Genomic DNA, 26,905 nt, shown 5'->3' with positions numbered 1-26,905 from the left:
TCTCAAGAACCCAACCAGCAAATAATTTTCCTAACAGGATATGTCTACTTACTTAAACCTCTGTGCAAATAAATTCAGTAGCAAAATATTTATGCTACTTTCTATTGCAATTATTCTGTATTAAGTGAATGTTATTCTTTACAAAATGATTTTTTTTTTTTTTTTATATAAGTAATAAAATTATTTCTATTGAAAAAACTTTTAATCAAAAAAAAAAAGATTTTATCTACTTCTTTTTGTGATTATAAGTCTCAAAGGCAGAGATAACAGTAAATTTATTGAAATCTTTATGCCAAAAAGAGCTGTTATATATTTTAGCCCAATGAAGGCTGAGATTAAAATATTCTATTTACAAGCTGATCTTGAAATGTTCATTGTGGATTTGGCTTAATAAAGTCTTCTTCTTTCAGCATATCTGAAAAGTAATAATAATCTCTATGTCGTCGTAAAACACTCAATGCAGCATCATTCACATTAGCAGGAGTTATTCCAAGATCTTCAAATGTAAATGCATCTTCTGAAATTTCGTCACTTAAAAATTGCTATAAAATAAGTTATTTAAAACTTTTAATTAAAAAATGCAATAATGTTTTATTATAAAATATGATGCTTAATCACAATCCAAATACATACCCTAACTACCATGTCTCTTGTTATTCTTTTGTCAAATGGGGAAAGCTCTCCCAAGTATCCTACCATACTGAAAATGTATTACAATTTAAACAATCATTCTCATTTTAAAACAATAACATCCTAAATTTTTAATCTATAAAACATGAGAAAAAATGAAAAACTATAAATTTTAATCTTACTTATACATGGGTCGGGGAAATGAAATTATACGACAGGGCTTTTTAATCATTCTGTAGATAAACTTGACAATTTCATGAAGGTAATATTCTTCAGGACTAAAAAAACAAAAGCTTTGAACATTATCTGAAAATACTATATAGCAACATAATATTTATAACGTTAATGGCACAAAATAATTTCAATTAAACAGAATCTAAACTTAGAATTCTGAAACATTATACACCTAAGCACTGCAATTACTCAGAAAAAAGAAAAAATAATCAAACCATCATGTATAAATATACTAACAGGTGTTCATATTAATGCAAAAAAAAAAAAAAAAAAAGTTAGACAACTTATGTTATTAAAATTAATATACATACTTAAGATAATTTATAATTTTAGATTTAAAAAAATGACTAAACGAAAGACATTCCAAAATAGTGTCTTTCTGTAAAAAAAAGTGAAAGTCTAAACCAAAAACATAATCAACCATGACTCAGAATTGAACACAATAAAAAAGTTCTTCTAAACCAAGTATTATTTTCACTAAGAGAGCTAAATAGACTCTCTTAGTGAAAATATTAGTTGATTGACAAGAACTAGCTAATAAGTCTGAAACTTAACAAACTCTTCAAATAATCTCAATACTACATAAGTAAAAAACTAAGCAACTTTTTTCAATAACTTATTTACTTTCAAAACATCTTTATAAAAACAAAATTCAGCCAAACAAAGTTGAATGTCACTTTTGAGTCTTCTTTAAAGAATGAGCAGAAGCTCCAATGTGCAAGAACACGAGAGATGACCTGCTTGAGTGCAGTGGGCCATCTAGTGTTCTTGCATCTTCGAGCTCCTCCAGGGCTTGACATGGTTCTCCATAATTTGAAATTACTCATTAAAGTCAAATTTAAAACTAGTTTTAATGAAAACTAGAGGCATTTTAAGATAATCTAAAGAAACAAGCCCATATATTATCACATATGCAGATCTTGAATGTGTATTAGACCATTGCAAAAATTTTTTATAATTACATGATGCACCCCTCCTATCTTGTTTCACTTTGCAATATATGAATGTGTACAAAGTTTTAGATCATTTAATGATGTTTTGACCCAACCCAAATTACTGAGTGGAAATTTTGTTCATCACCACTGAGCAGGATTTCCACTGGTTAGTTCTTATTTAACCATATGTAATTGTAACTTTCAGTTACCATGTACTTAATCTTCTCTTTTTGTTAAACCGTAATGCACTACAAATATTTTTTCATGATTTTAGTGTGGAAAAATAAAGATTCTTTCAGTAAATCAGTTATTTGGGTTGAAAACATCTTATGTTCTAAAATTTTGTACACATTCATATTTTGCCAAATGAAACAAGATAAAAGGGCTGCATCATGTAATTTAAAAAAAAAATTTTTTTGCAATTGTCTAATGTGTATTTCAAATGTACAGGGACAGCCTTGATAGGTTGATGACAAATGTAAGGATTAATATGACCTGTTGATTTTATAATTAAACACAGAACCAATTGTGAACAACTTCCAGACAAGAGGATGGTTGTTTTTTTTTGAGGAGGCTCAGATGTTTTTTCAATCTTTCAAAGCTTTTCACTTTAACATTAGACAAAACAAGGTGTTTCTTAATCCTAGCTTCAGTATTGGGGTTGAAATCCTTCCTGATTAAGTTTTTGATGGCTTGAAGCTTCTGAAGCTTGTGCTTTTTTATAGCAATTTTTCACACCAACCTTATTGGACTTTGATCAACTGAGGCATATGAACAGCTCTCTTCAAACCACTGTCAGGTTTTCTATTTACATAGTTAACCATTTAGAAATGTGAAATCATAGTATAAACAGTGTTTAAAGACTTGTTAGGCATCTTGACAATATCTTTAGTTGCAGTGTCATTCATGGCAAGGTAAATAACTGGCTGATTTTTAGTATTCATTTTCCCATTTGGACTACTTTTTTTTGTGTTAAACTTGAGCATTAAAAGCACAAAAGCTTGAGCACAAAACCTTTTTAATAATTTAGGTTATTTCAAAGAATGTTTGTTAGGCCAAATTATGGTGATTTAAATTTTCTAGAAATAGTAATTGTAAAAGAGATCCTTGGTTGAGATGACAATATTAAGTTTCTTATTATCTTCAAACTAAAAAAAAAATCTTTAAGCTATAGGTTCTAAAACTAAATGTTTATTTCCAAAACTGCATAAACTTTAAAGATTATAGTAACACTATAAAATATAAACAAATTTTTAAAAAAAAAAGCATTCTGAGCATTCTTTTATAAAGATCCTATAGATTTTTTACAACATCTAAAGTTCAGTTTCAAGATAGGTTGATACAAGTTTTGAAACTGAATTTTAAGTTTGAAGTATGACTTATAAGCTAGATTCATGTATTCTAGCCTATATTAGATAATATATCAGGCACAGGGCTTGTGATGAAGCAGACGTGATTGCACTGCGTTTGTGGTTTTTTTTGTTAAATATTTGTAATTAAATTTCTTAGGTAATGATAAAACTTGTTGATTTAACAGTAAAACTCCGTCTTCCTTATATTTATATCCTTATACGAAGTGCTTATATAAAACATAAGCATTACGTCACTTGCTTTCTGCACCTTTCTGTTTTGCTGTTTTGTCAGCATTTTGCCATTTTGCACTAACATAATGAATGAACAGTTTGAAGTTGTTACAGCTAATTTTAATAATGGAACATTAACTATTTTAACCAAGTGCGTAAAAATTAATTATTAAAAAAATATCAAGAAACATAAAAACTGTTAATCATAAATATTAAGTTAACAGCATTTTAAATACATATCAAAACAACGAAAGCAAAAAATTTTAGCCACAAATTTATTCTTCAATACTATTATAAGAACTTATTAAGCACTTGCATTTTTGTTTGGTTGCATTTTTTTTACAATTAATAGTATAAAAAAATAGCGATCTGGCACAAATAAAAAACAAGAAGTTGGGAAGTATAAAAAACTACATTGTTGAAGTAGTATAAATGTGCTGTTGTAGATAGTACTTCAAACAATTTTCCGCAATTTTCAAATTTTAAGATTCCTCTCGCAGCCCTGACCCTGAGCGGGCATAATTGTGCTCAATGATGACATATTATAATTTTACGATCATGATATAACACGCTTGGCAATTTTCTTCATCACAAGCCCTGCAGGCACATATATAGGCATTTTTTTCCCTACACTTTAATATTCTAGAAAGTAAAAACTAAACTAAAATACCAAAATTATGTACCCATATAACTCATAAGTTTTGTTAGCAGTCGTGTGATCTTTAGTGGCTATAACAATGGCACGAGCAACATCCTGTACCTAAATAACAAATATTAGGTTAAAAAATTATTTATCACAAAATTTTTTAAAAGATTTTGATTAATCTTGATTTTTTAAACATTTAATTTCAATTACAAAGTGATTTTTTATGCTTTCCAAAGAGAAATAACTTTTTAAAGTTTTAAGAAAATTTTGAAATTCAACCAAACTTCAAAATTCATAACAAAAAGGTAAATCAAGAAAAATCTTACTGCAACAGGCCTTTTTCTTGTTTCCCAACCACCCTTGACTAAAGGTATTCCAAAAGGAACTTTTCTGAAGTCTAATTGAAAGTATATAATTACTTAAACACATGGAATGATTCTTCACAAAAAAGTTACAGTTTACAAAATGTGAATAAAAATTTAATCAAAATCAGAATGCACAAATTTTTATAACTAATTTTTGTTGCTTTAATTCATTTGATGTCAACTTAAAAAGTAAAAATATATTTATTTTCATTGATCAAAACAAACCAGTATATAACCATAATAAAACCATCATTAATTCTAACGTTATAAAAATACATTATACTATACACATCTACTGCCTTCAAACAACACTATACATACAAGCATATCTATTAAAATAGTCATCCTCATCTCCATACATAGTGGCAGGTCTTATAATAGTAGCACCTGGAAATGCATCTGAGACATATCGTTCACTAAGTGACTAAAATAAATAGATAAGAGATACATTTCAACTATATTGCAGCTAAAAAGGCTATGATTGAGCACAAGGTTTAGATACCTAATTTAAACTCATTATAAGACAAATCTTATTATTCAAGGTTATAATCTGGTATTAAAACATAGAATATATAGGTCATAGTGATAATAATAATTAGTCAAGTGATTTATTGAACTTGTTATAAACTTGAAATTATGAATGACATGAAATATGCAAGTTGTTAAGTAGGTTGGCAGAGTTATTACCACCAGTAATCATTTTAATAACAGTTTCTCTGATACCCAGAGTTTGAGGATGAATTACCTCTTATTTAAAAGGTAATTAATATTAAAAAAAAAAATTATAACATCGTTCTTTCATCTATTTATTAAAGTGATAATAAGCAATCTTTAAAATAAAGAGAAAATTAAATTTAAAAAAAATTTAATTTTTTAAATTTATACCTTAAGTCGTAAATAAGTAGAAGGAGAGCTGCCTTGAGCTCCTAATGCAGAAACATGAATAAATCTTTTAACTCCACTTTCTTTAGCAGCTTTTGCAAGATCTGTAGCACCAGTTACTAAGCAATCTGACATAGTAAAATTCCTTACAAAGAAGAAAATGTGATATTTATGTATTAACAATAATGAGATTCTCTGAGAGAAATAAATACCATTCAAAGCCAGTCATAATTGAAGAAAAAAAAGTGAGTCTCCTATTATTTATTTTCAAAATGCACATCGCTATACTTTCTAAAACTAATTCTTTAAAGTTTTGGCTGATTAAAAAATGAACTTAATAACCAAAAAATGAACTTAATAAGCATAAATATTTCTTTGAGGACAACCACATCGCTCTATAATTTTTTTTTTAATAATCTTTATAAGATTTGTCATTTACACATCTTTTATAAATTTCAAACACATTTCCCATGAAACACTAAAAAATGATTTCTAATTCTAGCTTTTACTCCTTTTCTTTTGTCTATTTACAACCTTAATTAGTTTGGATCATTTGTTGGGTATACATTCCCTTTTCTACAATATATTTCCAGTCTATAATGTTGTTCAAACATAAAATACATTTACAGCCTTTTAAAGCTTGAAATATTTTTAGAAGCTTTAAGTATTTTCAGTGAAGTTAAATGCATGGGAATTTGAAACTACTTCTAATCTTTTATTAATCAAATACAACTTGCATTTCTTTATTTTAATGATTAAGACTAACATAATAGCTTGTTTTTGTTCTCAAAATCAAAACTAAACAAATGACTAGATTAACTTAAATTCCTTGTACTAAAATTGTAATTATATAAAATTTAAGGCTGAATACCTGGTATCAAAATTTCTTCCAACCAAATTAATAACTGCGTTAGAATGTGTCATAGATTTTAGTAAAGATTCATAGTCTCGAAGATTGTATTCCTGAAAAAAAAAATTGGCTTACATCAATTAAGACTAAGAATCTTTTATAATTTAAAAAAAAGGGTTAACTTTTATTGTCTATTCACTATTTTGTCTTAACTATTAATCAGAATCATTAAAATAATTCACAAGTAAATCATATAAAAATCTAAAATTGTTAAAAAAATCCTTCCACAAAAAAACCAAGACTAAAATAAAAGTTTACTCTTACTAAAAACTTTATCTGTCCTAGATCTCCCATGACACGGATATAACGAACATCTTCATCTACACCTCTATATGGGACTATCAACTGAGCCCCTCTACGGGCTAAAAAAGACATAGGAGACTTTTACAAGAATATACACACAGAGAGAATACACATTTAAAATTATAATGAATTAATGAAATTTTATTCTAAGTAATTACCTTAAGTTAAAACATTTTTAGTTTAAGATAAAACTTTGTAACAAAAAGTAATAAATATTTGTATTTATAAACAAAATTTTAAGAAATACCTAATCGATTAACAACATATCTTCCCAAAAAACCTGTTGCGCCAAATACAGTTACAACTGAACCATTAAAAGAATTGTGACCTCCATCTCCATAGCTTAGTCCATACTCATAAGATGTAGAAGTTCTCTAGTGAAATAAAAAAAACAAAAAAGTATGAATTAAGAATTTTGATTTCTTTCATTAATTCTCCTACTGCTCTTTTAGGATGCTTCTAGTTTTCATAGGTACTATTACAACTATAAATACTTGAAAAAATTAGATTTAGTAACACAAACTAAAATTTTAATACATTAATTGCTGCCTTTTTTATTTCAGATTTGCAATGGTTTATGAAGTATTTTAAGAATTATTTGTTGAGAAACCATGGAGAATAAAAAATCTTTTCTAAAGAGTTTTACATTAAAAGAAGCTAACAAGTATACCTTTTGGAAAAATACCTCTGCAGCTGGAGGCAGTTGACACTTCCACACTAAAAAATCATTAATTTTTTGGAAAAGTTTAAAATAAATTAATATCAGTTACAAAACATCGTAAAACTCCAATAATATGTTGAAGAGGAATAAAACTTAAGATTTTGTATACACATATCAAGGATGTTAAACAGTTATATATAGTTTTTAACTATTATTATGCATAAATATACACCCAAACATGTTATTTGGTTTATACCAATCTATTTGACACCTAAATGTTTAATTTCAGAATAATTATTTATGTCAAACCATCAATAATTACTTAGGTGTCAATTTATCTAATTGACATTTTTTCTAATTGACATTTTATCTAATTGACATTTTTTTAATTCATTAAAAAATTGATACTTCATCTAGACTGTGAGTCTTCTATTACTTATGAAAACAGCAAATGGGTATTTATATTTTAAAGGAGAATTAATTAATTGATATAAATGTATATATAGACATTCAATTATAAATAGTAACTCAATAATTAAGTATAATGACCTAAAAATGTACAAAAATACCAAAATAAATTTGAGTTATTGAAATTTGGCATTTAACTGATAGATTCAGGATAGAGCTTACAAGCTACTGTCTGATTCATTTGTAAATTTGCAATGTTAACTGTTGTAAATTAATTTGCAATGTTAACATTTGTAAATTTGCAATGTTAACTGTTTAATAGCAATAAAAATGGGCTATGATTATTAAATTTAAGGAAAAGCAAGCTTAACGAGAAGTTTCAAATAAATAAAGTCCCAATATATATAAATAAAAGTCCAATTATAACCTTTCGAATTGTGCGCAATCTTTCTTAAATTTAGCATAGTTAAAGTTGATTTAAAGGTTCAATACTGTTTAAAGCTCCTTTTAAAAACGGACTTAAATATGGTGTTGTTGTTATTTTTTCATGCTAAGTTTTGGATAGAGCTTTTTAAGCGTTTCGTGGAAACTACACGAGTCCATTGGCGACTAAACGCCGGAAATTTTAATTATTAACTTTTAATTTGGCGCGCAAAAGGTCACTGTACGAGTATAATTAATGTAGTATTTAGTTAAATTAATTATATAGTTTAACTTTTTTAATTTTTTATATATCTAACTAGTTGATATAAGTAAGCTTACCAATTATTTCTGTGTATTAACGGTCTGAAACTAGAAAGACTACAGAAAACAAGGCAAATAGACCATATAAATCTCCAATACGATGGCCCTTTATTGTTTTCAAGGTGTATTTGTCACTTCATATCACTAAATATTATTTTTTTTCACTAATCTTATAATAATATATGCAAAGTTGGGATTAATAGATGCAATTCTTATTGATAAGGTTCTGTAAGATTTTAATATAATAAATAAAGAAAGCTTACTCTTAGTTGCATAAATTATTGTTATTTTTGCATTAGCAAGCTACTTACTGCTGTTAAGAACTCCAATTTAGGACTTTTAGAAAAAAAAAAAACGCTTGTGTTTCTATACTTTAAAGATTCGTTGAGCATGTAAGGCCTTCTTGAAGGAACTAAAATTTACTTTTAGAACAGTTTTAGTATTAACAACTCTACGTTATTTAATAAAGGGAAAGAAGTCATTAATATCACACACATTGATCAAAGATTATCTTTTTTCATAAAATTTGGATTTATATATATATAGTTAAAAGTAGACCTTGATGACCAACAAAAAAATTAAAGTTTATATTTGCTATTTTCTAATTTCTAAGGACCTTTGAAGTTGTTTAAAAAGCAGATGCTTTTTGCTATTTATAATTAGAAAAAATATTTTTTCTTAGTATAGAGATTTACATGTTCATATTCTTCTAATTTTTTGCAAAGTAAACAGTGCCTAAATAGGCACTGTTTACTTTGAAAAAAATCAGAAGACGCATGACCCCTAACTTATCTGCAAGGAAAAATTTATTCTCCTAAAATGTACAAAAATACTAAGAAATATATTTATTCAAGTGATACATTAATTACAGCTATCTGATTTACAAAAATTTCAATTTATATATTGTAAAACTGAAAATTTTCTGTCTAAATTTATTTGCACATTCCTGAAACCTCCACTACCTTTTTTTATTTTTTTTTATTTTTTATATACCTTGTTCATTTTATTTTTAAAAAAGTTAAATTTAATTTCTAGTCAGGCTACAATTAGTTAAATTTTTTTTAACTTGCAAGTGGACTCAATTTCAAAAAGTGTAGCTAATTTTAGTAAAGTTAGAATTTAAATTAATTGTGCTTTTTCTAAGATTACCTTTTAGATAGTATGCCATTAAATTACAATCAAAAATAATTATTGTCTTTTGATATCATTGGAATCTATGTCTCTTTCTTTTTTTAGAAACAAAATATCATTGTAAAGTGGCAATAACTGCAATGGGGTCCCTAGAACATGATATGATCTGTTTAGTTGATTCATTGCAATATTTAAAAGATGATACTCATCAACAAGTTCAAGCTTTGGAGCATCTTTCTGACATGTGTTTGCAAGGTAATATTTTGTACTTGAATTAAGAAATAAGATTTACTATATTTAAGAGTGTTATTATTAGTGTTCAGGAAATCAGAAGATAAAATAAAATTAGGAGAGTTATATTTTCAATTTTGCAGCTAATTTCAATTTCTTTTTAAAGCTACAAAATATTTCTATCTTAAAAGCCATTTAAAATTCTTATAGAACAAAACACTTTTATAAAGTGGTTTATGTATAAAGAGGTTTGGAATAAAAGATATCAAGAGGTTTTACAAGCTGTCTCAGAAATGCTTTTTCAATAAATATTTCATTAACAAATTAGCTTGTTAAGCTAACTGTATATCAAATTTCAGTTTTTCTTGATATTTTACATACTTACTTCACAGTGAATCCAGAAATAGAAATAAACAAATGGGAAAAAAAAAAATCTTGTGAAAAAAATTCTTATAATGAATCAAGATTATTACACCCTGTTTTTTTTTGTTTTGTTTTTTTTTTGAATAAAAGAAACAACTGCAAATTGTTTCACCAACTGACAATTCAAGAACAGGCAGATCCGCCGAGAGCCTTCAAGCCGCCCGGGACAAAACCTTTTTTGGCGCCCTTATAGATTTTGCTTTATATATATACTTAGCATAGAAGCAAAAAAGTGCCTTTATAGCTACTTTAACTTTATTTTATTTTTTGCTAACTAACCACAGCATAAAGAATTCCTAATTTAAATAAAATTTTTCGAGGCAAAGTTGTAAATTACTTCATCATATGACAATGATTTCGCTATATCATTTTCAATAGACAACATCATAAGATTTGAAAGTCGTTCTTGTCCCATGGTGGCTCTGAAATGGTTTTTTATAATCTTATGTTTACTAAAAGATCTTTCACCCTCTGCAACGGATATTGGCATTGTGTGAAAAATGATTAATTATTATTCGTAAATTGCTTTGAAAATAATATATATATATATATATATATCTCTTCTTGTTTTTTTTCTCTTCTTAAACTATCTACTATCTCTTCTTGTTTTGGTATCTGTAAATATCTGCTCAATGTTTTTGAATCAGTTTCTTTCGGTATAATATTGGCAACCTGGAATTAAGAATATCTATATTTCTGCATCAATCTTTTTCTCTTTTCAACTTGAAATGCTTTCAAAATGACAATTACCAAATACCTTCTTTTTTCTAAATTTCGCTAGACTAAATTTAGAAAGTAAAGTAAGGTTAAAGAGGAAATTTCGTAAAATTGTTTGGCTTCAACTCTGACTTGTTTGCAATATATTGTCTTTTTCAGAAATAAAAATATTTTGTATTTTTAAATGCATGTTTTATTTTTTATTTTGATTTTTTACCTAATGGATGTTTAACTAATCAATAGATAAAGGAGGATATCTCTTTCAAAAAATTGGTGGTCTCTCTGTTGTGTTAAAGATGCTCTTTGATAAAAACCAAAATCAATTGGTTTTGCAGAAATCTCTTCTTACACTTGGGAATGCTACATTAACCAATGGTAATTTCATTCTTAGTTTTATTTTAGTTTTTAAAAAAATTAATGAATGTAAATAGTTAATGAATGTTAGGTTAATTAAGAATATTTTATTTTTAGATGAAAATAAAGCTTTTTTAAATACTGATCTTTTGATGAATCACATTAAATCAACTATGTTGAATAAAGATGCTACTCATAAGCTGATTGCTGCATCATCATATTTTTTGGCTTGTTTATGCAGTGGAAATGGTAACAATCTTTGTCATTCTCCTTTTTAATTGAATTCCATTCAGAGCTATAAATTGATATAACAGTAAGTAGAGTAAATTTGATTGATGAATCAGTGGTTACACAAAGCAGCAACAACCGTGGAAAATTGATGTAAATTGATGTTTTACTCTGCATACTAAGTAGTTCATTAAGTAAATTCAAATTAGTGTTTCTTAATTGCCTATATGTTAAGCTTTTGTTTCTGTTATGCAGAGAAAGCTCAGAATAAAGCCAGAAAGTGCAAATGCTTAGAGAGTTTAGTCATGTTATATAGGTTTGTTCATAGAACTTTTATGTTGAAGGTATATTGTTTATATGAGTTTTATATCTATTGATTATCGTATAATTTCAACTTTTTTAAAGCTAATTAGTAAAATCTTCAAAAAATGTTACAGATACTTTCATCCAAAAGGGGATACTTCTGAGAGTTCCTTAGATGAACAATGGTTTGAGAAGGTAGATAGTCAGCCTCCTATTATCCTTAATCATATATCACATGCTTTGAAAGCAATGATATGTAAACCTACAAATAGTAAGTTATGTTAAAATATGTAATGCATATGCAAAATGACCAAAATTTTAAAAACTTTTTGTTTTTGGTATTGATTCATATAATGGTTTTTGAGACAAAAAGATAAGGATTGGTTCAAATTACTTTTTTTTTTGTACCACTAAGTTAAAAAAATTCTTGGGTTTTAAAAAAGCATAATTACATCCTGTGAAGAGATGGTTTGTTTCTTTTTATTATATTGTGTTCATTTTATAGTTAAGCTTTCTTTTTCTACTTGTTCTAATTTCTTTTTTTTTAGAAGAAAATCAACTTTTATGCTCTAAGTTGCTAAATCTTGCTATAAATAGTTTGATGTCTGGACATAATGTATCAAAAGAAGAAGCCTTAAGTTTCATATCTGATTGTGTCTATGAAAATGGTGAATTTTTTTTTCTTTTTCTTTTTTTTTTCTTGTTATTAAGAATCATCTCTAAAAAGTTCTCTAAAAAATCATCTTTAAAAAATCACTACTTACCCAGTTGCTAAGTTTGAAAGTAATACTTTATATTAAGGTTTTAAATTTTAGCATGTTAACATTGAAAAATGGTTGTAGAACTTGTTGCATAAATAATATTTTTTAATAATAACATTTTCCTCAAAATCTGATGATTTTTAACTTTTTGTCCCTGGCATTAAAAAAAAAACAAAAATTTTAATATAATTTTTTTTTTTTATCTTTTTACAAGAAAAAACCCTTCAAATTTTTAAAATGGTTGGAGGAATTCATTGTTTAGCCCAAATATTCAAAAACCAATTAGATGATGCGAAGGAGGAAATTAACTTATTAGCAAGTGTTCTGGATACACTCTCGGTAGTTTTCACAGATTGTAGTGAGTACTTTGCTGTAAGAAAAAAATGCAGTTTTTGAACATAAATAATTAGAGTTACAAAACTTGATGAAACTTCATTTTTCATATGTTTGTTTTTATCTTTTTTTAGCACCTAATAAAGATTGTGCTTCAGAAATGGGTATTATAAATTCATTAGTTAAATGTCTTCAAATAAAATCAACTCATAGCATTCAGCTAAAAGGACTCATATGTTTAGCCGAATGTGTACACGAAAATGGTGAGTTTTGAAATTTTTCTGGTACAGATTTTTATGTATTAATCTAAACATGTATTACAGAGAGCTACAGATTAACTGTGGCTGACTCTTTGTGATTTTTGCTTCAGAAAAATGTCAGAAGGCTTTCCTGCAGTGTAATGGTATGCCTGTGGTTATTGGTCTTATGTCAACAAATCAGGTATGAGAATAAAGCATGTAAAATATTTTAGGCACTGTAACCATGAATAATGTTTGTGTGATACTTAAGAAAATGGAGTCATATGTAAAAGGTTTAGTATTGTAAGTAATATTGCTTTAAAATTACATTTAGTTATATTTACAAAAATTTTTATTTTTGGTTACTTAACTTTTGATGTGTTTTGAACACAAAAATTCATTTACATTTTTTATTTTATGTATTGCAATTTTTAAAGTTCAGTTTATAAAATGTTTAAGCATCTATTTATTTATATATATATATACAGTATGCGACAAAAGTGTTTACATGTTTTTGAAAAATATTCTTTTTTAAAATAAATGATTGAAATACATGTTTATATATCAATATATATATATACCAAAATAAAGGTAATTCATTGTAGTTTCATGTTTTGAGCCTGAATTTAAATGAATGAGAAGTGTTTATAGCAAATTATTTATTGAGACAAAATGTCAGATGTAAACAGTTTTGTCGCGATTTATGCTATTATTAATTTTAATGCAAAATTAATACTTTGTGTAGCCTCCACGACTTCTAATGACTGCTGCAATTCTCGCAGGCATGCTACCAATCAACTTCTTGCATTCTTCAACAGTTATCGAACTCCAAACATACTCAACTCGTTCCCATAATTCTTGTCGACTGGCTGCTCTTGTTTCATAATTATAAACTCGATTCTTCACAATAGACCAAAGATTCTCGATCGGGTTAAGATCGGGACTTTGCGCAGGCCACTCTAGAATCTTAAATTTCTTCGAATTTAGGAATTCTAATGTAATTTTTGCCTTGTGCTTTGAATCATTGTCTTGCATAAAAAGTGTCAAACGAATTTGCTTTCACCATCCTCGTAAACTAGGCAAATAGCCATTGTTTAAAATGTCAATATAATGTTTCGCGTCCATTATTCCATCAATTTTTATGATTTTACCAACACCATACGAAGAGAAACATCCCCAAAACAACAACTTTCCGCCGCCATATTTTACTGTTGGAATAAAGTCACGATCAGAAATTCCTTCTCCAGCTTTTTTCCATACATATCGAATGCCATCAGAGCCAATCAAGTTAATCTTGCTTTCGTCTGTCCAAATCACCTTACTCCACTCAGCTAAAGTCCAGTTTTCATACTTCTTTGCAAATTCCAATCGTTGTTTACGATGTTTCGGTGTTAGTAGTGGTTTCTTGATCTTCTTTTTTGCCTTGAATCCAATTCTCTTGAGTTCTCTCTGCACTGTTCGAGTACTTACCACTGTACCTTGAGCATTATTTAATTGTTTCTTTACATCGTGTGCTGATTTTGCTTTATTTGTCATGATTAATCTAGAAATTGTTCTCTGATCTCGAGTAGTGAAAATTTTCTTGCGTCCATTTTTGTTGCATTTCTCCTCTATATCGTTTCGCTTCTTAATTTTATAGACTAAACAATAAGATATATTAAGTTCTCGTCCTGTCTCACGAAGAGACAATCCTGATTTAAGCTTCTGAACAGCTAAATTTTCAATTTCTTTCGACACTTTCTTCATTCTTTCAATTATAATTTTTCTGTTGTTTACATTACGAATTTTAAGTTTAAATAAACCGTTTATTACTAATTGAGATATGTTTTATTTAAACAAATTAAAAATATAGCCACAAAAAATTAATTTCGCATTAAAATTAATAATAGCATAAATCGCGACAAAACTGTTTACATCTGACATTTTGTCTCAATAAATAATTTGCTATAAACACTTCTCATTCATTTAAATTCAGGCTCAAAACATGAAACTACAATGAATTACCTTTATTTTGGTATATATATATTGATATATAAACATGTATTTCAATCATTTATTTTAAAAAAGAATATTTTTCAAAAACATGTAAACACTTTTGTCGCATACTGTATATAACATTGCTTTTTCTAGGATGAAGTTATTTCAAAAGTTGGTATGACTATTCTACATACCTGTGTCATAAATTTATCTGGTAGGGTTTACAACTCTTGCAGTTGATCAGACATTTTTTACAACATTAATAATTTTTTACATTGATTGTTCATGTATCTTATTTGCATTAGTTTTTGTTGGCGCATATTTTTAGAATTTTTTTGTTTTAGACTTAAGTGTCAATAATTTACCCTTTTCTAAAATGGAGACATCAGCTGAGTTTGAAGAGCAAAAAAACATATCAAAGCAGAAATTGCTCAAAACAGTTATTAATGGAAACAATGAGAACTCACACAAAGTTACAAGTTTCATAAAAGAAAATTTTAAAAATGTTAGTAAAAACCCAAACAAGTCAAATGAAGAAACTATCAAATTAGTTTTGCCAAACTTAAAAATTGCACAAAAGAAATGCGTAAAGACAAAATTGAGTTGTGAACAAGAAATGATGGGCCTGCTAATAGAGCAAAAAGAAATGATGCAAAATTTTCAAAAGGATTTTTATAATCTAAGAGCAGATATAAACAAATCAGATTTAAATAGCTCTAACTTGGTTTGTGATAAAGTTAACCATAAATTTGTAATAGAAGATTGTATTAGATCTACACCAACACGAAAAGATGTATTTTCAGCTACTTCAGTAAGAAATATTCAGCCGAGTGTTTTTGAAAGCATAATAACTCCCCTAGCCTGCTACACAGAAAAAACATTTCATGACAATATCAGGCAAGCTACTTGTAATGCTCCTGTTGAAAACGAAAGCCTAGTGCGTGATGAGAGACCTGCTCTCATAGCAGAACAAGGTATCTCTATTATTTCATCTCAACAAATGGCTAACAGAAATCAAAGTAATAAAAGTATATCAGCTTTTGAGCCATCTGTAAATGTGGTAGAAAAAGTACAAAAATGGCGTCAATCATGCCCTACACCAAGCTTTTATGCATCTACTTTTGAGGGTGCTAAAACTAACATAAATAAAGTAACAGACTCACATTTGGAAAATCAGTTTAAAGTTCCAAAATATTCAATGATTAGTGAGAAAAAATCATTTGATTTTCCTGAGACTCCTCTTGCACAACATCAAAATCATGACAGTATCACTCCTTTGATATCTGTATCAACAAAGCCAATCACAGATATTCAATGTGCTCCAAAAAAACCTCCATTTTCTAAAAGGCGTCGCCTAATGACCTTAAATTACATTGAGCCATCTTATACACCTGAGCACAAAACTAATATGTCAGACAGTACAAAAAGAACGTTAAATTTCACGCAGTTTTCAAGTCTTGAAAGACTTAATTTTAACAATTGTGACCGAGATTTAAAGTTCCAATCATGGGCAGATGAATCAGAACCCATTCCTGTAACTTTAAAAAAAGTTTCAGAAAAAAATACATTTATAACTCAATGCATCGCCTGCAACCCATTCAATTGGTATAATTTCATTTCTGCTAACTCCAGAAATCTCTTTTCATTGCTGAAACAAAATGACTACACTTGTATTTTTCATGGAGAGTTCATGAAAAGATACATGAAGTGGAAAAATGCTGGTTTGTTCTCATTTAAGTGTGATGCTTCAAATGTTACAAAATTAACTCTAAAAAGCCTCCCACTCAGTAAAAAAATTTCGCTGATCGATAGAGATGTGAAGAAAGTTAGTACAGTTGATGAAGATGAAAAAAGTATTTGTTCAGTGAGTTACTTAGGCATTTATCTGAGCACCTATTGGTCAATAGACATAATGCATTGAACTTGTGTATATTATTTAGAACTGGACATCACTTGCTAGCAATTATCAGCGTAGAGCTCGCCAAGATTATTCTAAAGAAGAAATTGGCTACATTTTAAAAGGTAAGCTTTTTTATTTAGAAGGATTGTCTGCTATGCTTATAATTAAACGAGTCATTACTTAATGACTCGTTTAATTATAAGCATAGCAGACAATCCTTCTAAATCCTTCTTAAAACTACTCTTTTCGGTTTCGGTAAATTTTCTGTCATTAAGAAATAAATAACTAAATATAATATGCATTGATTATGATCAATATTTAAAATAACGTTTAAAACAATGTTTAAAACGGAAATACTGTAATAGTGTATAAAAATGATTGGTTCATCTTTTCTTTTTAGTTATTTTGATAACAAAAAATTAGCAACGATTCATGTACTTTATTGTATTATTTTGAAATATTGATAAAAAATAAACCAGTCAATTATCTTAAGGTGTTGAAAGGTATGGGACGAGATGGACTGCTATATTGAATACCTATCCATTTAAAAATGGTAGACAAGCTACAGATATACGCGGAAAGTATAAGCAAATGAAGGTTGTCTTTGGCATTTAAAAAGCAATCTGCTTTTCTTTTCTAAGGAAAATTTAAAAATATTCCAAATAGCCTGATTTTTTTTAATGTTTTTAGAAGCAGAACTTATTTTAAAGTATCGTAACGAAAATATTGCTTCTCCGAAAAAGAATAAATAAGATGTGGGTATTGAATCCAGCAGAAGTTTCAATATATATTGTGTTATCGCGATTAATTTTAGGAAATTTGTATACAATATATTTTTCACTTATTCATATTTGTGTTATTTCTCAAGCAATTTAAAGATTTTATTCGTTAATCACATTTATTGACTTGTAATAGTTTTTAGTTAATGTTAATTTATTAGAGTGGTTGATATAGTTTTTTTTGGCTAAAAAAATAGAAATACCTTTGAAGTACTTTAGAACAATCTCTCGACTTCTCAATTACGAACATGGTCATCTTCGAGAAAATTTACTATGGGAAGGTGCAAAACTGAAATTTTTTATAGACTTAACAACGATTATCATAAAAGTCGGAGTGTAACGTTAAGGTTGACTTCATGTTATGAGGGGGGGGAGAGAGAGAAAGAACTGGAAAGATTTAAGTTTTATAGTTGAGGCCAAGATTTAAAATTGCAGTCATGGAATTTATTTAAGATTTTATATTTATGTGTGTGCATGTGTGTGTTGCGTAAGGAAAAAGCAAGGAATGTCAGCATTTAAAATTGTATTCTTTTTTTATTATCATAAAGTAAAACTCAGGTGCTAACTTCAGTATTAAACTTGAAGCGAAAAAAAGAGTCGAAAACAGGTATTAGAAATTTTCCCTGCTATTCAAAATTGGGAATGTTACGTTGTTGCTGCCGAAAAACCAGGAATGTCAACAATTTTGTATGTATAATTATACAGCGAGAAAAAATGGTGGGCACTCGTCCTGGAATCACAAGTAAACCTAGGAAATGTCATTTAAATGGCAGAAAACAGTTTAACGAAAAAGATAAGGTTGTCAAACTATTAAGTTGGTTAGTCTTGCAATTGCATTCGATCGAAATGTTGGCTATAAAGATTCCTGCTACGGCCACAACGGTTCTTATTATACGTTACTGACGTTTTATTCAATCAAGAAATGCTGTGAAAAATTGTTAAAATATCGATCTTTTGTCGAAATTTTAACCGTGAAAATAAAATTTTGCCACACAGTTACAAATTCCTGGATCCGCGCCTGTTCTACTCTAATATAAATTTGTTCTTGAAATAACAGTTTTTGTGTCTTAAAGAAACTAGTGGATCTTATTTTAAGAAATGTCCTAAAAAATCTTGTTTGCGCCCCTGAATAGTAAATCTATCAAAGGAATAAAGTGTGTCAAGAAAACTAACTCAAATTATGAAAATTTTCATACATGTTTTCGTCCTCTTCGGAATCATTTGGAATCAAAAAACCCAACATAGTTTTTTATGAAATTTAATACAGGATTTCTTATTTTTATTCCGCATACTTCTATCTATCAAAATATTAAATACCATTACTTTATTAATTCCGAGTATGGTAAAAAATGTGTTGAAAATTCCCAATGATTCCGATAAAAAAAAGTTTCTCGACATTTATTTGATTTAATTTATAGTATTTTATAAGTATTTTTATAAGTAATATTTTTTTAAGTTATACCCGTCCTGTTATATAACAATATAAATAAAACAAAGGATAACAAGTATCAACAAAAACAATATCTTGCTGGATATAGTTTCGTAGGTGTGCCAGACGGATCGGAAAAACTAGAGATTTGGGGAAGTGCTTTATTTTATTATTATTTTTTTTTTTTTTTTTGAGAATTTTGCAATCGCTCACGCTAAGTCTAAAGTCCAAATTCCATTTTGTCTGATGTCTATAACTTTCAATTTTTACTGCAGTTTTGCCAGAATTTAAAATTCAGCAAAGATGGATTATATACATAAAATGAAAGATTTTTATGATTACGTTAATCACATAAATGGTAATAAACGTTTTTATTAATCTTAGAAAACCTTTCTTAATCTGTCTTTTTTTTTTTTTTTTTTTTCTTAAAAAAAAAAAAAAAAATCATTTTCTACGATTATTATTGATAGATAAAAGTAAATTTTTAAGAAATAGATTTGACTATTAAACTTGCTTTTTAGAAAAATCAAAAGTACAAGATTGGCCTTTTGTGAGAAGTCCATATCCCACTTTAACAATATGTATCCTCTATTTTGTGTTTGTGTGCACATTTGGTACAAGAATCATGAAAAACTATGAATCTTTTAAACTGAAGTGGATTCTGGTTGTTTATAATGCATTTATTACTCTTCTGAATTTGCATATCTTTTTAGAGGTATTGTGGATAGTTTATTTTTAGTTTTCTTTTTTTTTTCAGCCCTTTATGTTGTTGGTAAGAATGTTAAAAAGTAGTAAGGCTAGTTGGATGGTAGGGCTTACATTTTATAACAGAGGGAAAAAAGAAAGAATAATTTAGTCACACGATAATTGAATATAGTTATTAGCCTTATGATAGTTTACTAGAAACAGCTGTTATACATTATCATTTTTTCATTAAGCTTTAGAGTCTAAGTTTAATTAGTTAACTAAAAGTATTTGTAATTGCTAATTGGTTCAGAAGAATGAGCAAAAAATGTAGAGTACCCAAAAGTTATCAGATGGTGTATTAGTGTAAAAAACAAAATTATACAAAATGTTTTTTGTTTTTTTTAAAAAGTTAAATAAATTAGAAGTTTATTTATATTTTTTTTACTTTTATTATAGCTTTTACTTGGAATGCTTGATGCAAATTATAGCTGGCCTTGTCAACCTATATCAAACACAGATGATCCAAAGGAACTTAGAGTAGGCATTTTTAATCATAGTTTCCATTTAAAATTTAATCAAGCAATATCTCAGAAGTTAATTAAGTTTGTTTTAAGTTTGTTTTAAGTTTGATTCTTTCAAAATTGAACATTGGTATTTTTTTTTTTTTAAATATAGATAGCATCTGCATTATGGTGGTATTATATATCAAAGTTGATTGAGTTTCTTGATACGGTAACTGTTTAATATATTTATTATTCCTCTTTATATTTATCATGGTATGGATTTTTTTTATGACTGTTTTATTGTGGTGTTTTTTTTTTTTGTTAGATATCTTATAAGAAAATTTGATATTTTCTACAAAAAAAAACGCCAGAATAAAATACAAACAATTTTCTTGTTTTAATATTTGATATTTTTACTACATTTTTTTTTAATTATATACTTTATATATATATATATATATATATATATACTTTTGTTTAACTTAAAAAATATATTTTTTTCTTTCCTTTTTTTTTTTTTTTAGATATTCTTTGTGCTAAGAAAGAAAGATAACCAGCTGACATTCTTGCATATTTATCATCATTTAACAATGCCACTTTTGTGGTGGATTGGTATCAAATGGGTCCCAGGTGGCTCTTGTAAGTTAAGTTTGAACTCAGAGTTAGTTTGTACAAATCAGAATACAGAATGCTCTATTTGTTTTTAATTCTTTTTCAAAATTTTACTTGAAGAAAGAATCTCAAAGATAATTTTAAAACTTGAAACTTTTAAATTATGAAAAATTTAAATCTTTAATAATTCAGTAAAATATTGATTATCAGCTACTATTTTTATTTGAATACTTATTTTTATTGTTTAGCTGCACATGCTGCTATTTTGAATGCTTTTATCCATATCATAATGTATTTTTATTATGGCATGTCTGCTCTTGGTCCACAGTATCAAAAATATTTGTGGTGGAAAAAATATTTGACTCAAATGCAATTGGTAAGTTATCTAACTCACAAATGAGTAAAAGTTATAATTTATTGGTAATTTTTAAAAATTATTTCTTTGTTATTTAGATCCAGTTCACAATAGCTCTTGTAATGGGCTGCTATATCTTATATTTGGATTGTGACTTTCCAAAATGGATGACATGGGCTTTGATTTTGTATATGACTTCGTTTCTGATCTTATTTGGTAACTTTTATGCTAAAGCCTACTTAAAACGTGTTCCCTCCACAAAGAAACAAGAATAATGTCCGTAATAATGCTAAAATTAGTTATGTTTTTCAATTTTATAGTTTTAAAATTAATTTTGAAATTAATTTTTTCCAAATTTCAACATTTTCATATTTTTTATGAATAAATCTTTTATTAGCATTTTATTAATAGGATGAATATAGAAAATTTATGTCAATTAGTATAGTCGTTAGATATAAATTAGCTCTAGAGGATATAATATATTTAGAGTTTGTTTCGTTATTATAGAACAAGTAAAGTTTTTTTTAAAGAGCCTTTTTTTTTTCTAAAAAATGTGATACGCATAATTAGGAAAAGCGGGAGTTTAAGCGCGGCACAAGTAAAAACTGGTGATGAGAAAAATAAACTGGTGATGAGAGAGGGGGTGTAGAAAAATAAAACTGGTGATGAGAGGGGGGGGGGCATAGAAAAATAAACGGCAACGCGCAACGTGGAAAAAATTTAATGTGTAAATTTTTTGTTCAAATTTTTATAAAAAAAGTTAGGCTATAAAAAATGGAGAAACGCGATATAAGTAACTAAAAAATGCAAAGAATAAAAAGTGAAAGATTAGGTTCCCACAGCAGGGGTTCTCAACCTTTTTTAGTCCAGCACCCCCTTTAAGATTTAACAGAAAACAGTGACCCCCTAGCAAATATTGAATATATTTTCCCAAAAAACATTAAAAGTACTGATTTTCAATTTCAAAAAATAATAATTTATTTTATTTATACATTAGGTTAGTGTGATGATTGTTGTTGCTTTTTAGCGCACAGTTTTTCTATTCTTGGTTTTGTCTTTGATTTTGCTAGCCTCATATCACAATCAATGTTCAATACACTTCTTTGTTTTATCTTTAACTTAAGCATTGTGGAAAATCCACATTCACACCTGTAAGCTGATGCAAATGGCAATAGCACTGGCATTACCATTTCAGATAACATTCGGTAACTGGCACTATTTTTTGACCAGAATGCAACTAGGTTCTCCTTTTCGATCATCAATCTTGCAGATGCATTTTTCTGCAACTGCATTAACTGTGTCTGCGCAGCATATTTTTTATCTGGAATGCATGTCACGGGAGCATTCAATGGATCTTTGACCAATATTGCTATTTTATTTGACAGCTCTGGAAAATGGTTATTGAATTCAGATGCCAACTGCTTCAAATGTTCTGTAATCATTTCTTTAATTTCTGAAGATAGCATCATATCACCATTCTCCAATATACCTGAACATTTTGAAAACATTGCAACATTTTCTAACTTTACCTTTCTGTGCCAACTTGCCAATTTTCTGATGAAAGCTTTAATTGTGTCTCTAAAATCAATGATATTGGTTTCTCTGCCCTGCAGTTGCAAATAAGGATGATTCAGTTCAGAAAATATATCAGTTAAATATCCCAGCTTCAGGTTAAAAAAATAATCACTCATGACATTCAACACCAGACCAATCAGTAAAGAAACAAAGTCATGTGATGTGTACGCTTCTTATTACTGATTGATCTGGTTTTCACAATAATCTTAAGTTCAACACTTTATTTTTTGTAATAGTATTATTATAAACTATACTGCATATTTAAAAAATTATATCAAATGCAAGAAGTAAATGACCTTCATATAGATAAAATGGAATACTTTCATGACCCCCCTAGAAAAGCTATATGACCCCCTTGGGGGTCACGACCCTCAGGTTGAAAACCCCTGCTCCACAGTATACCGCGTTTAAGAAACCCGAACGCTTACGATGTCGGCCGGTGTAAATTGTCAAAATTTACAACTTATTTTAAATTTAGGATTATTAGCTATAAATTAAAAGAACTTATTCTTTAAGTCTTAAAAAAACGAAGCAAGTTAATCTCTAATGTAAATTCCATGATCACCAAATCATCATTAAAATAACAGTTCAATAATGTGATTTGGATGAATGTCTAAGAACATAAAAAACAGGACATGCAATATCTTTCAATTCCTTATAAACTCTTTGTATTTATTTTTTGAAAGAGCGTTGATTTTACCACCGTGATTCAGCTCAAGTGAATATCCAAAAATCACCATTAACGGTGCCAGAAGCATATGCAAGGACATGAATTAAACTATTCTTTACTAATAAATTATAAAAATGATCAAAAAATTTCTTGATTCTGCTGGCTGGAATCATTGCTGTTATACTGCTAAAAGATGACACACCACGCAACTTAACCAATTGCTACTCTTCAAACTCAGTTGACGCATTGAAGATTTTCTTCAGTCTGAGGATTAGTTTTCAATTTGAAGATTAGTTTTCTTCAGTCTGAGGATTAGTTTTCCATTTAAAGATTAGTTTTCTTCAGTCTGAGGATTAGTTTTCAATTTGAAGATTAGTTTTTTCTATTATAATAAAAATTATATTAAATATAACTAAAATAATAAATTATGATTAAAGAATAATTTTTCAATTTAAAAATTAGATTCAATTTGAAGATTAGTTTTCAATTTGAAGATTAGTTTTCTTCAGTCATTTTTAAAAAGTCACGATTTTCCATGATTGCAATATAAATATCTTAAATTACTTTAATCAATCAAAAAAAAGTTTTTTAAAAAACTTTTTGCAAAATTTAAATTTTTCTGTTAAATTGCAACAAAAAACTTATTTTTTTTTTTTTTTTTTTTTCCCGCAAAAAACAGATTGTTTGTTAATTTTAACGTTGTTTATTAATTGAATTAACAATATTTCCCCATTAGGGAGTCAAAAATATTAAAGATAGTTTTGTATTCTTAAATATTAGTCGTCATCTTATAAGATAATGTCCATTAAGTGTAGAATGAGAATCTTGAACCATTGCAAAACTTGTTTTATTGAAGGAAAACTTCAATCATAAAAGTTTAGTTAAATAGTTAAATGATAAATGTCCCATTTTTGTTCAGAATGGTTTGATACACATCTTTACACGTTTTGAGAACTACTCAGAACGTCAATATGTCAGAACATAAAAAAGTGAATACCACAAAACACATTACCGCAAAAATAAATCTTTCACCCTATAATTATTGTTGTAGTCGAAGCTGAGAAAACAGAAAATTTTGACTTACGTGGCAAAGTTTTTCTGATATTCTTCGATTTTAATTCGATTAGCCTCATAGAGTGTTCTTTCGGAATTTTGGACCAAATTCTCTCCAACTCTTGTTTAAAATGCTCCACGGATGTTGTATTAATTGGTACTGTTTTGGAATCCATGTATAATCAAATATTCTCGATTGGGTTCAGATCTGGAAACCTAGCGTACTCTAGCAAGATATGAATTTGCTGCTCTTTGAACCAGTTTTGGACTGACAACGTCGTACGAACTGTAGTTAAGTAGATGGTAAAAGCTCGTTTTCAAGGATGTCTTTGTAAGTAAATTGTTTAATTCGGCCCGAATACACTTTGCTACATCCAGTGCCTTTAGGGAAATGCAACTCGAGATACCAGCTAAGCCTCCACCACCTTGTTACCTCGGTATAAAAAACCGTTCCACATATCTTCGGAACTCAACCTTTTTACCATAAGTCTTAATTTTCGATTGAAGACCTCAAAAGTTCGATTCATTGCTTAAAGGAACTTTATTCCGATCTTCCAGGGTCCAGTGAAGTTTTTCTCTATATCATTTTCACCTTTTGAGTCTATTCGTCACTTTAAGAAATGGTTTTGTAGTTTTTTTTATATAAACCGATTCCATTTTTATCTAAAATCTTTCAAACTGTTTCCTTAATTGTACTAATACTTTTAAACTAACTATTTAGCTCACTGGCAAGTTAACTGTTACTAATTGTAGGGTTTTTCCTTATCTCTCGAAAGAAGAGACACTGGCAGGATCAACCAGGTAACTATTGCTATTAATAATAGTTACCTGGTTGATGCTGCTAGTAGTCATATAATTGTCTCAAACATTAAGCCATGCATGTCTAAGTATAAGCACTTGTACTGTGAAACTGCGAATGGCTCATTAAATCAGTTATCGTTTATTTGATTGTACTTTACTACATGGATACCTGCGGTAATTCTAGAGCTAATACATGCGAAAAATGGAATGTATTTATTCGACGAAAAACCAATGCAGGTCTCGGTCCGTTTTCTCGGTGATTCATGATAATTTTTCGAATCGCATGGCCTTATGTTTCATTTCTGAACATGATAATCACTGGTGATTGAAAAAACCATTTATGTATCATTTATGTATCTATTTCTGCCCTATCAACTGTCGACGGTAGGGTAGTGGTTTACCATGGTTGTAACGGGTGATGGAGAAGTAAGGTTCGATTCCGGAGAGAGAGCCTGAGAAACTGCTACCACATCTAGGAAGGCAGCATGCACGAAAATTACCCAATCCCGATTCGAGGAGGTAGTGACAAGAAATAACCGTACGAAGTCTTTATAGGTCTCCCAATCGGAATAAGAACAATTTAAATCCTTTAACGAGGATCAATTGTAGGGCAGGTCTGGTGCCAGCAGCCGCGGTTATTCCAGCTCCAATAGTGTATATTAAAGTTGTTGCAGTTAAAAAGCTCGTAGTTGGATTTCGGAGCGAGGCCGTCGGTCCACCGCAAGGTGAGCTACTGGCGGGTCTGTTCTTCTTCGCAAAGACTGTAGGTGCACTTCGCTGTGCGTTTGTCGGATTTACGATGTTTACTAAGCAGGCTTTCGTTTGAATACATGAGAATGGAATAATGGAATAGGACTTTGGTTCTATTTTGTTGGTTTTAGCAGAAGTGGAGCCGGCGGCTTAACTTGACTCAACACGAGAAAACTCACCAGGTCCAGACATAGTAAGGATTGACAGGTTGAGAGCCCTTTCTTGATTCTATGGATGATGGTGCATGGCCGTTCTTAGTTGTTGGAGTGATTTGTCTGGTTAATTCCGTTAACGAACGAGACCCTAACCGGCTAAATAGTCACACGGTTTTCGAACTGTGTCTGACTTTTTCGAGGGGCTGTTGCCGTTTAACCAAAGTCAGGAAGGTATAACAGGTCTGTGATGCCTTCCTGACTTTGATTAAACGGCAGATGTTCTGGGCCGCACGCGCGCTACACTGTCGAATTCAGCGCGTCTTAACCTTAACCGAAAGGTTTAGGTAATCTTTTGAAAGTTCGACGTGATGGGGATTGATCATTGCAATTATTGATCATGAACGAGAAATTCCTAGTAAGTGTAAGTCTTCAGCTCCCGTTTACTAGGAATTCCTCGTTTGTATTTCGGTCTGTTGTCTGTCGGTCCTTTGTATCTTTTTGGCACTAGTAGTCGTCTCGTAATTTTTCTTTGTAGTTTGCGCTTTACTTATCTTACAGTTCCGTTTACAAGCTTTTTTTAGCTATTATTTCTACGAAAGTCCACCAACTTATTGCAAAATGAAATAACTTTTAAAGTA

The 26,905-nt window shown here is 28.8% G+C and overlaps 4 protein-coding genes and 1 pseudogene across 7 annotated transcripts; 3 read left to right on the top strand and 2 right to left on the bottom strand.

Moving 5' to 3' along the window:
• Positions 1 to 274: 274 nt before the first annotated feature.
• On the bottom strand, positions 275 to 8,144 carry LOC145181937 (NADH dehydrogenase [ubiquinone] 1 alpha subcomplex subunit 9, mitochondrial-like). The gene is made up of 12 exons (XM_090071127.1): positions 7,985 to 8,144; positions 7,159 to 7,205; positions 6,736 to 6,862; positions 6,450 to 6,547; positions 6,147 to 6,238; positions 5,279 to 5,420; positions 4,715 to 4,817; positions 4,355 to 4,425; positions 4,066 to 4,142; positions 813 to 908; positions 634 to 700; positions 275 to 542 (listed from the first exon to the last, which is right to left on the bottom strand). The coding sequence occupies exons 1-12, from the start codon at positions 8,019 to 8,021 to the stop codon at positions 372 to 374; spliced, it is 1,128 nt and encodes a 375-aa protein (XP_089927253.1). The 5' UTR covers positions 8,022 to 8,144; the 3' UTR covers positions 275 to 371.
• Positions 8,145 to 8,184: 40 nt separating this feature from the next.
• On the top strand, positions 8,185 to 17,844 carry LOC145181751 (uncharacterized). 4 transcript variants are annotated; one of them, XM_090071783.1, is made up of 15 exons: positions 8,185 to 8,221; positions 9,538 to 9,687; positions 11,047 to 11,178; positions 11,275 to 11,406; positions 11,641 to 11,701; positions 11,823 to 11,959; positions 12,237 to 12,356; positions 12,664 to 12,807; positions 12,917 to 13,045; positions 13,153 to 13,223; positions 15,152 to 15,212; positions 15,343 to 16,862; positions 16,939 to 17,020; positions 17,392 to 17,495; positions 17,589 to 17,844. In XM_090071783.1, exons 2-15 carry the CDS (start codon positions 9,573 to 9,575, stop codon positions 17,604 to 17,606), a joined length of 2,826 nt encoding a protein of 941 aa, XP_089927909.1. In that variant the 5' UTR covers positions 8,185 to 8,221; positions 9,538 to 9,572; the 3' UTR covers positions 17,607 to 17,844. The 4 variants fall into 4 exon arrangements, with proteins under 4 accessions (XP_089927909.1, XP_089927908.1, XP_089927910.1 ...); XM_090071782.1 differs by lacking the exon at positions 8,185 to 8,221 and adding an exon at positions 8,300 to 8,423; XM_090071784.1 differs by lacking the exons at positions 8,185 to 8,221; positions 11,641 to 11,701.
• Positions 17,845 to 19,307: 1,463 nt separating this feature from the next.
• On the top strand, positions 19,308 to 22,083 carry LOC145181883 (very long chain fatty acid elongase 4-like). The gene is made up of 7 exons (XM_090071756.1): positions 19,308 to 19,464; positions 19,628 to 19,821; positions 20,250 to 20,330; positions 20,469 to 20,525; positions 20,821 to 20,935; positions 21,157 to 21,284; positions 21,362 to 22,083. The coding sequence occupies exons 1-7, from the start codon at positions 19,410 to 19,412 to the stop codon at positions 21,536 to 21,538; spliced, it is 807 nt and encodes a 268-aa protein (XP_089927882.1). The 5' UTR covers positions 19,308 to 19,409; the 3' UTR covers positions 21,539 to 22,083.
• Positions 22,084 to 22,261: 178 nt separating this feature from the next.
• LOC149879081 (protein ZBED8-like) lies at positions 22,262 to 22,954 on the bottom strand. The gene has a single exon (XM_090071272.1). It carries the CDS (start codon positions 22,952 to 22,954, stop codon positions 22,262 to 22,264), a length of 693 nt encoding a protein of 230 aa, XP_089927398.1.
• A 2,432-nt stretch (positions 22,955 to 25,386) lies between these two features.
• Positions 25,387 to 26,757, top strand: LOC149879080 (small subunit ribosomal RNA; annotated as a pseudogene).
• Positions 26,758 to 26,905: the final 148 nt, after the last annotated feature.

Source organism: Hydra viridissima, unplaced genomic scaffold (assembly GCF_058129835.1).
Source record: "Hydra viridissima isolate aposymbiotic clone 2 unplaced genomic scaffold, HvirCarnegie_v1 scaffold_14, whole genome shotgun sequence".
Classification (NCBI taxonomy): Eukaryota; Metazoa; Cnidaria; class Hydrozoa; order Anthoathecata; family Hydridae; genus Hydra; species Hydra viridissima.
The sequence above is the reverse complement of the archived record's forward strand: the minus strand, read 5'-3'. Positions and strand labels throughout refer to the sequence as shown.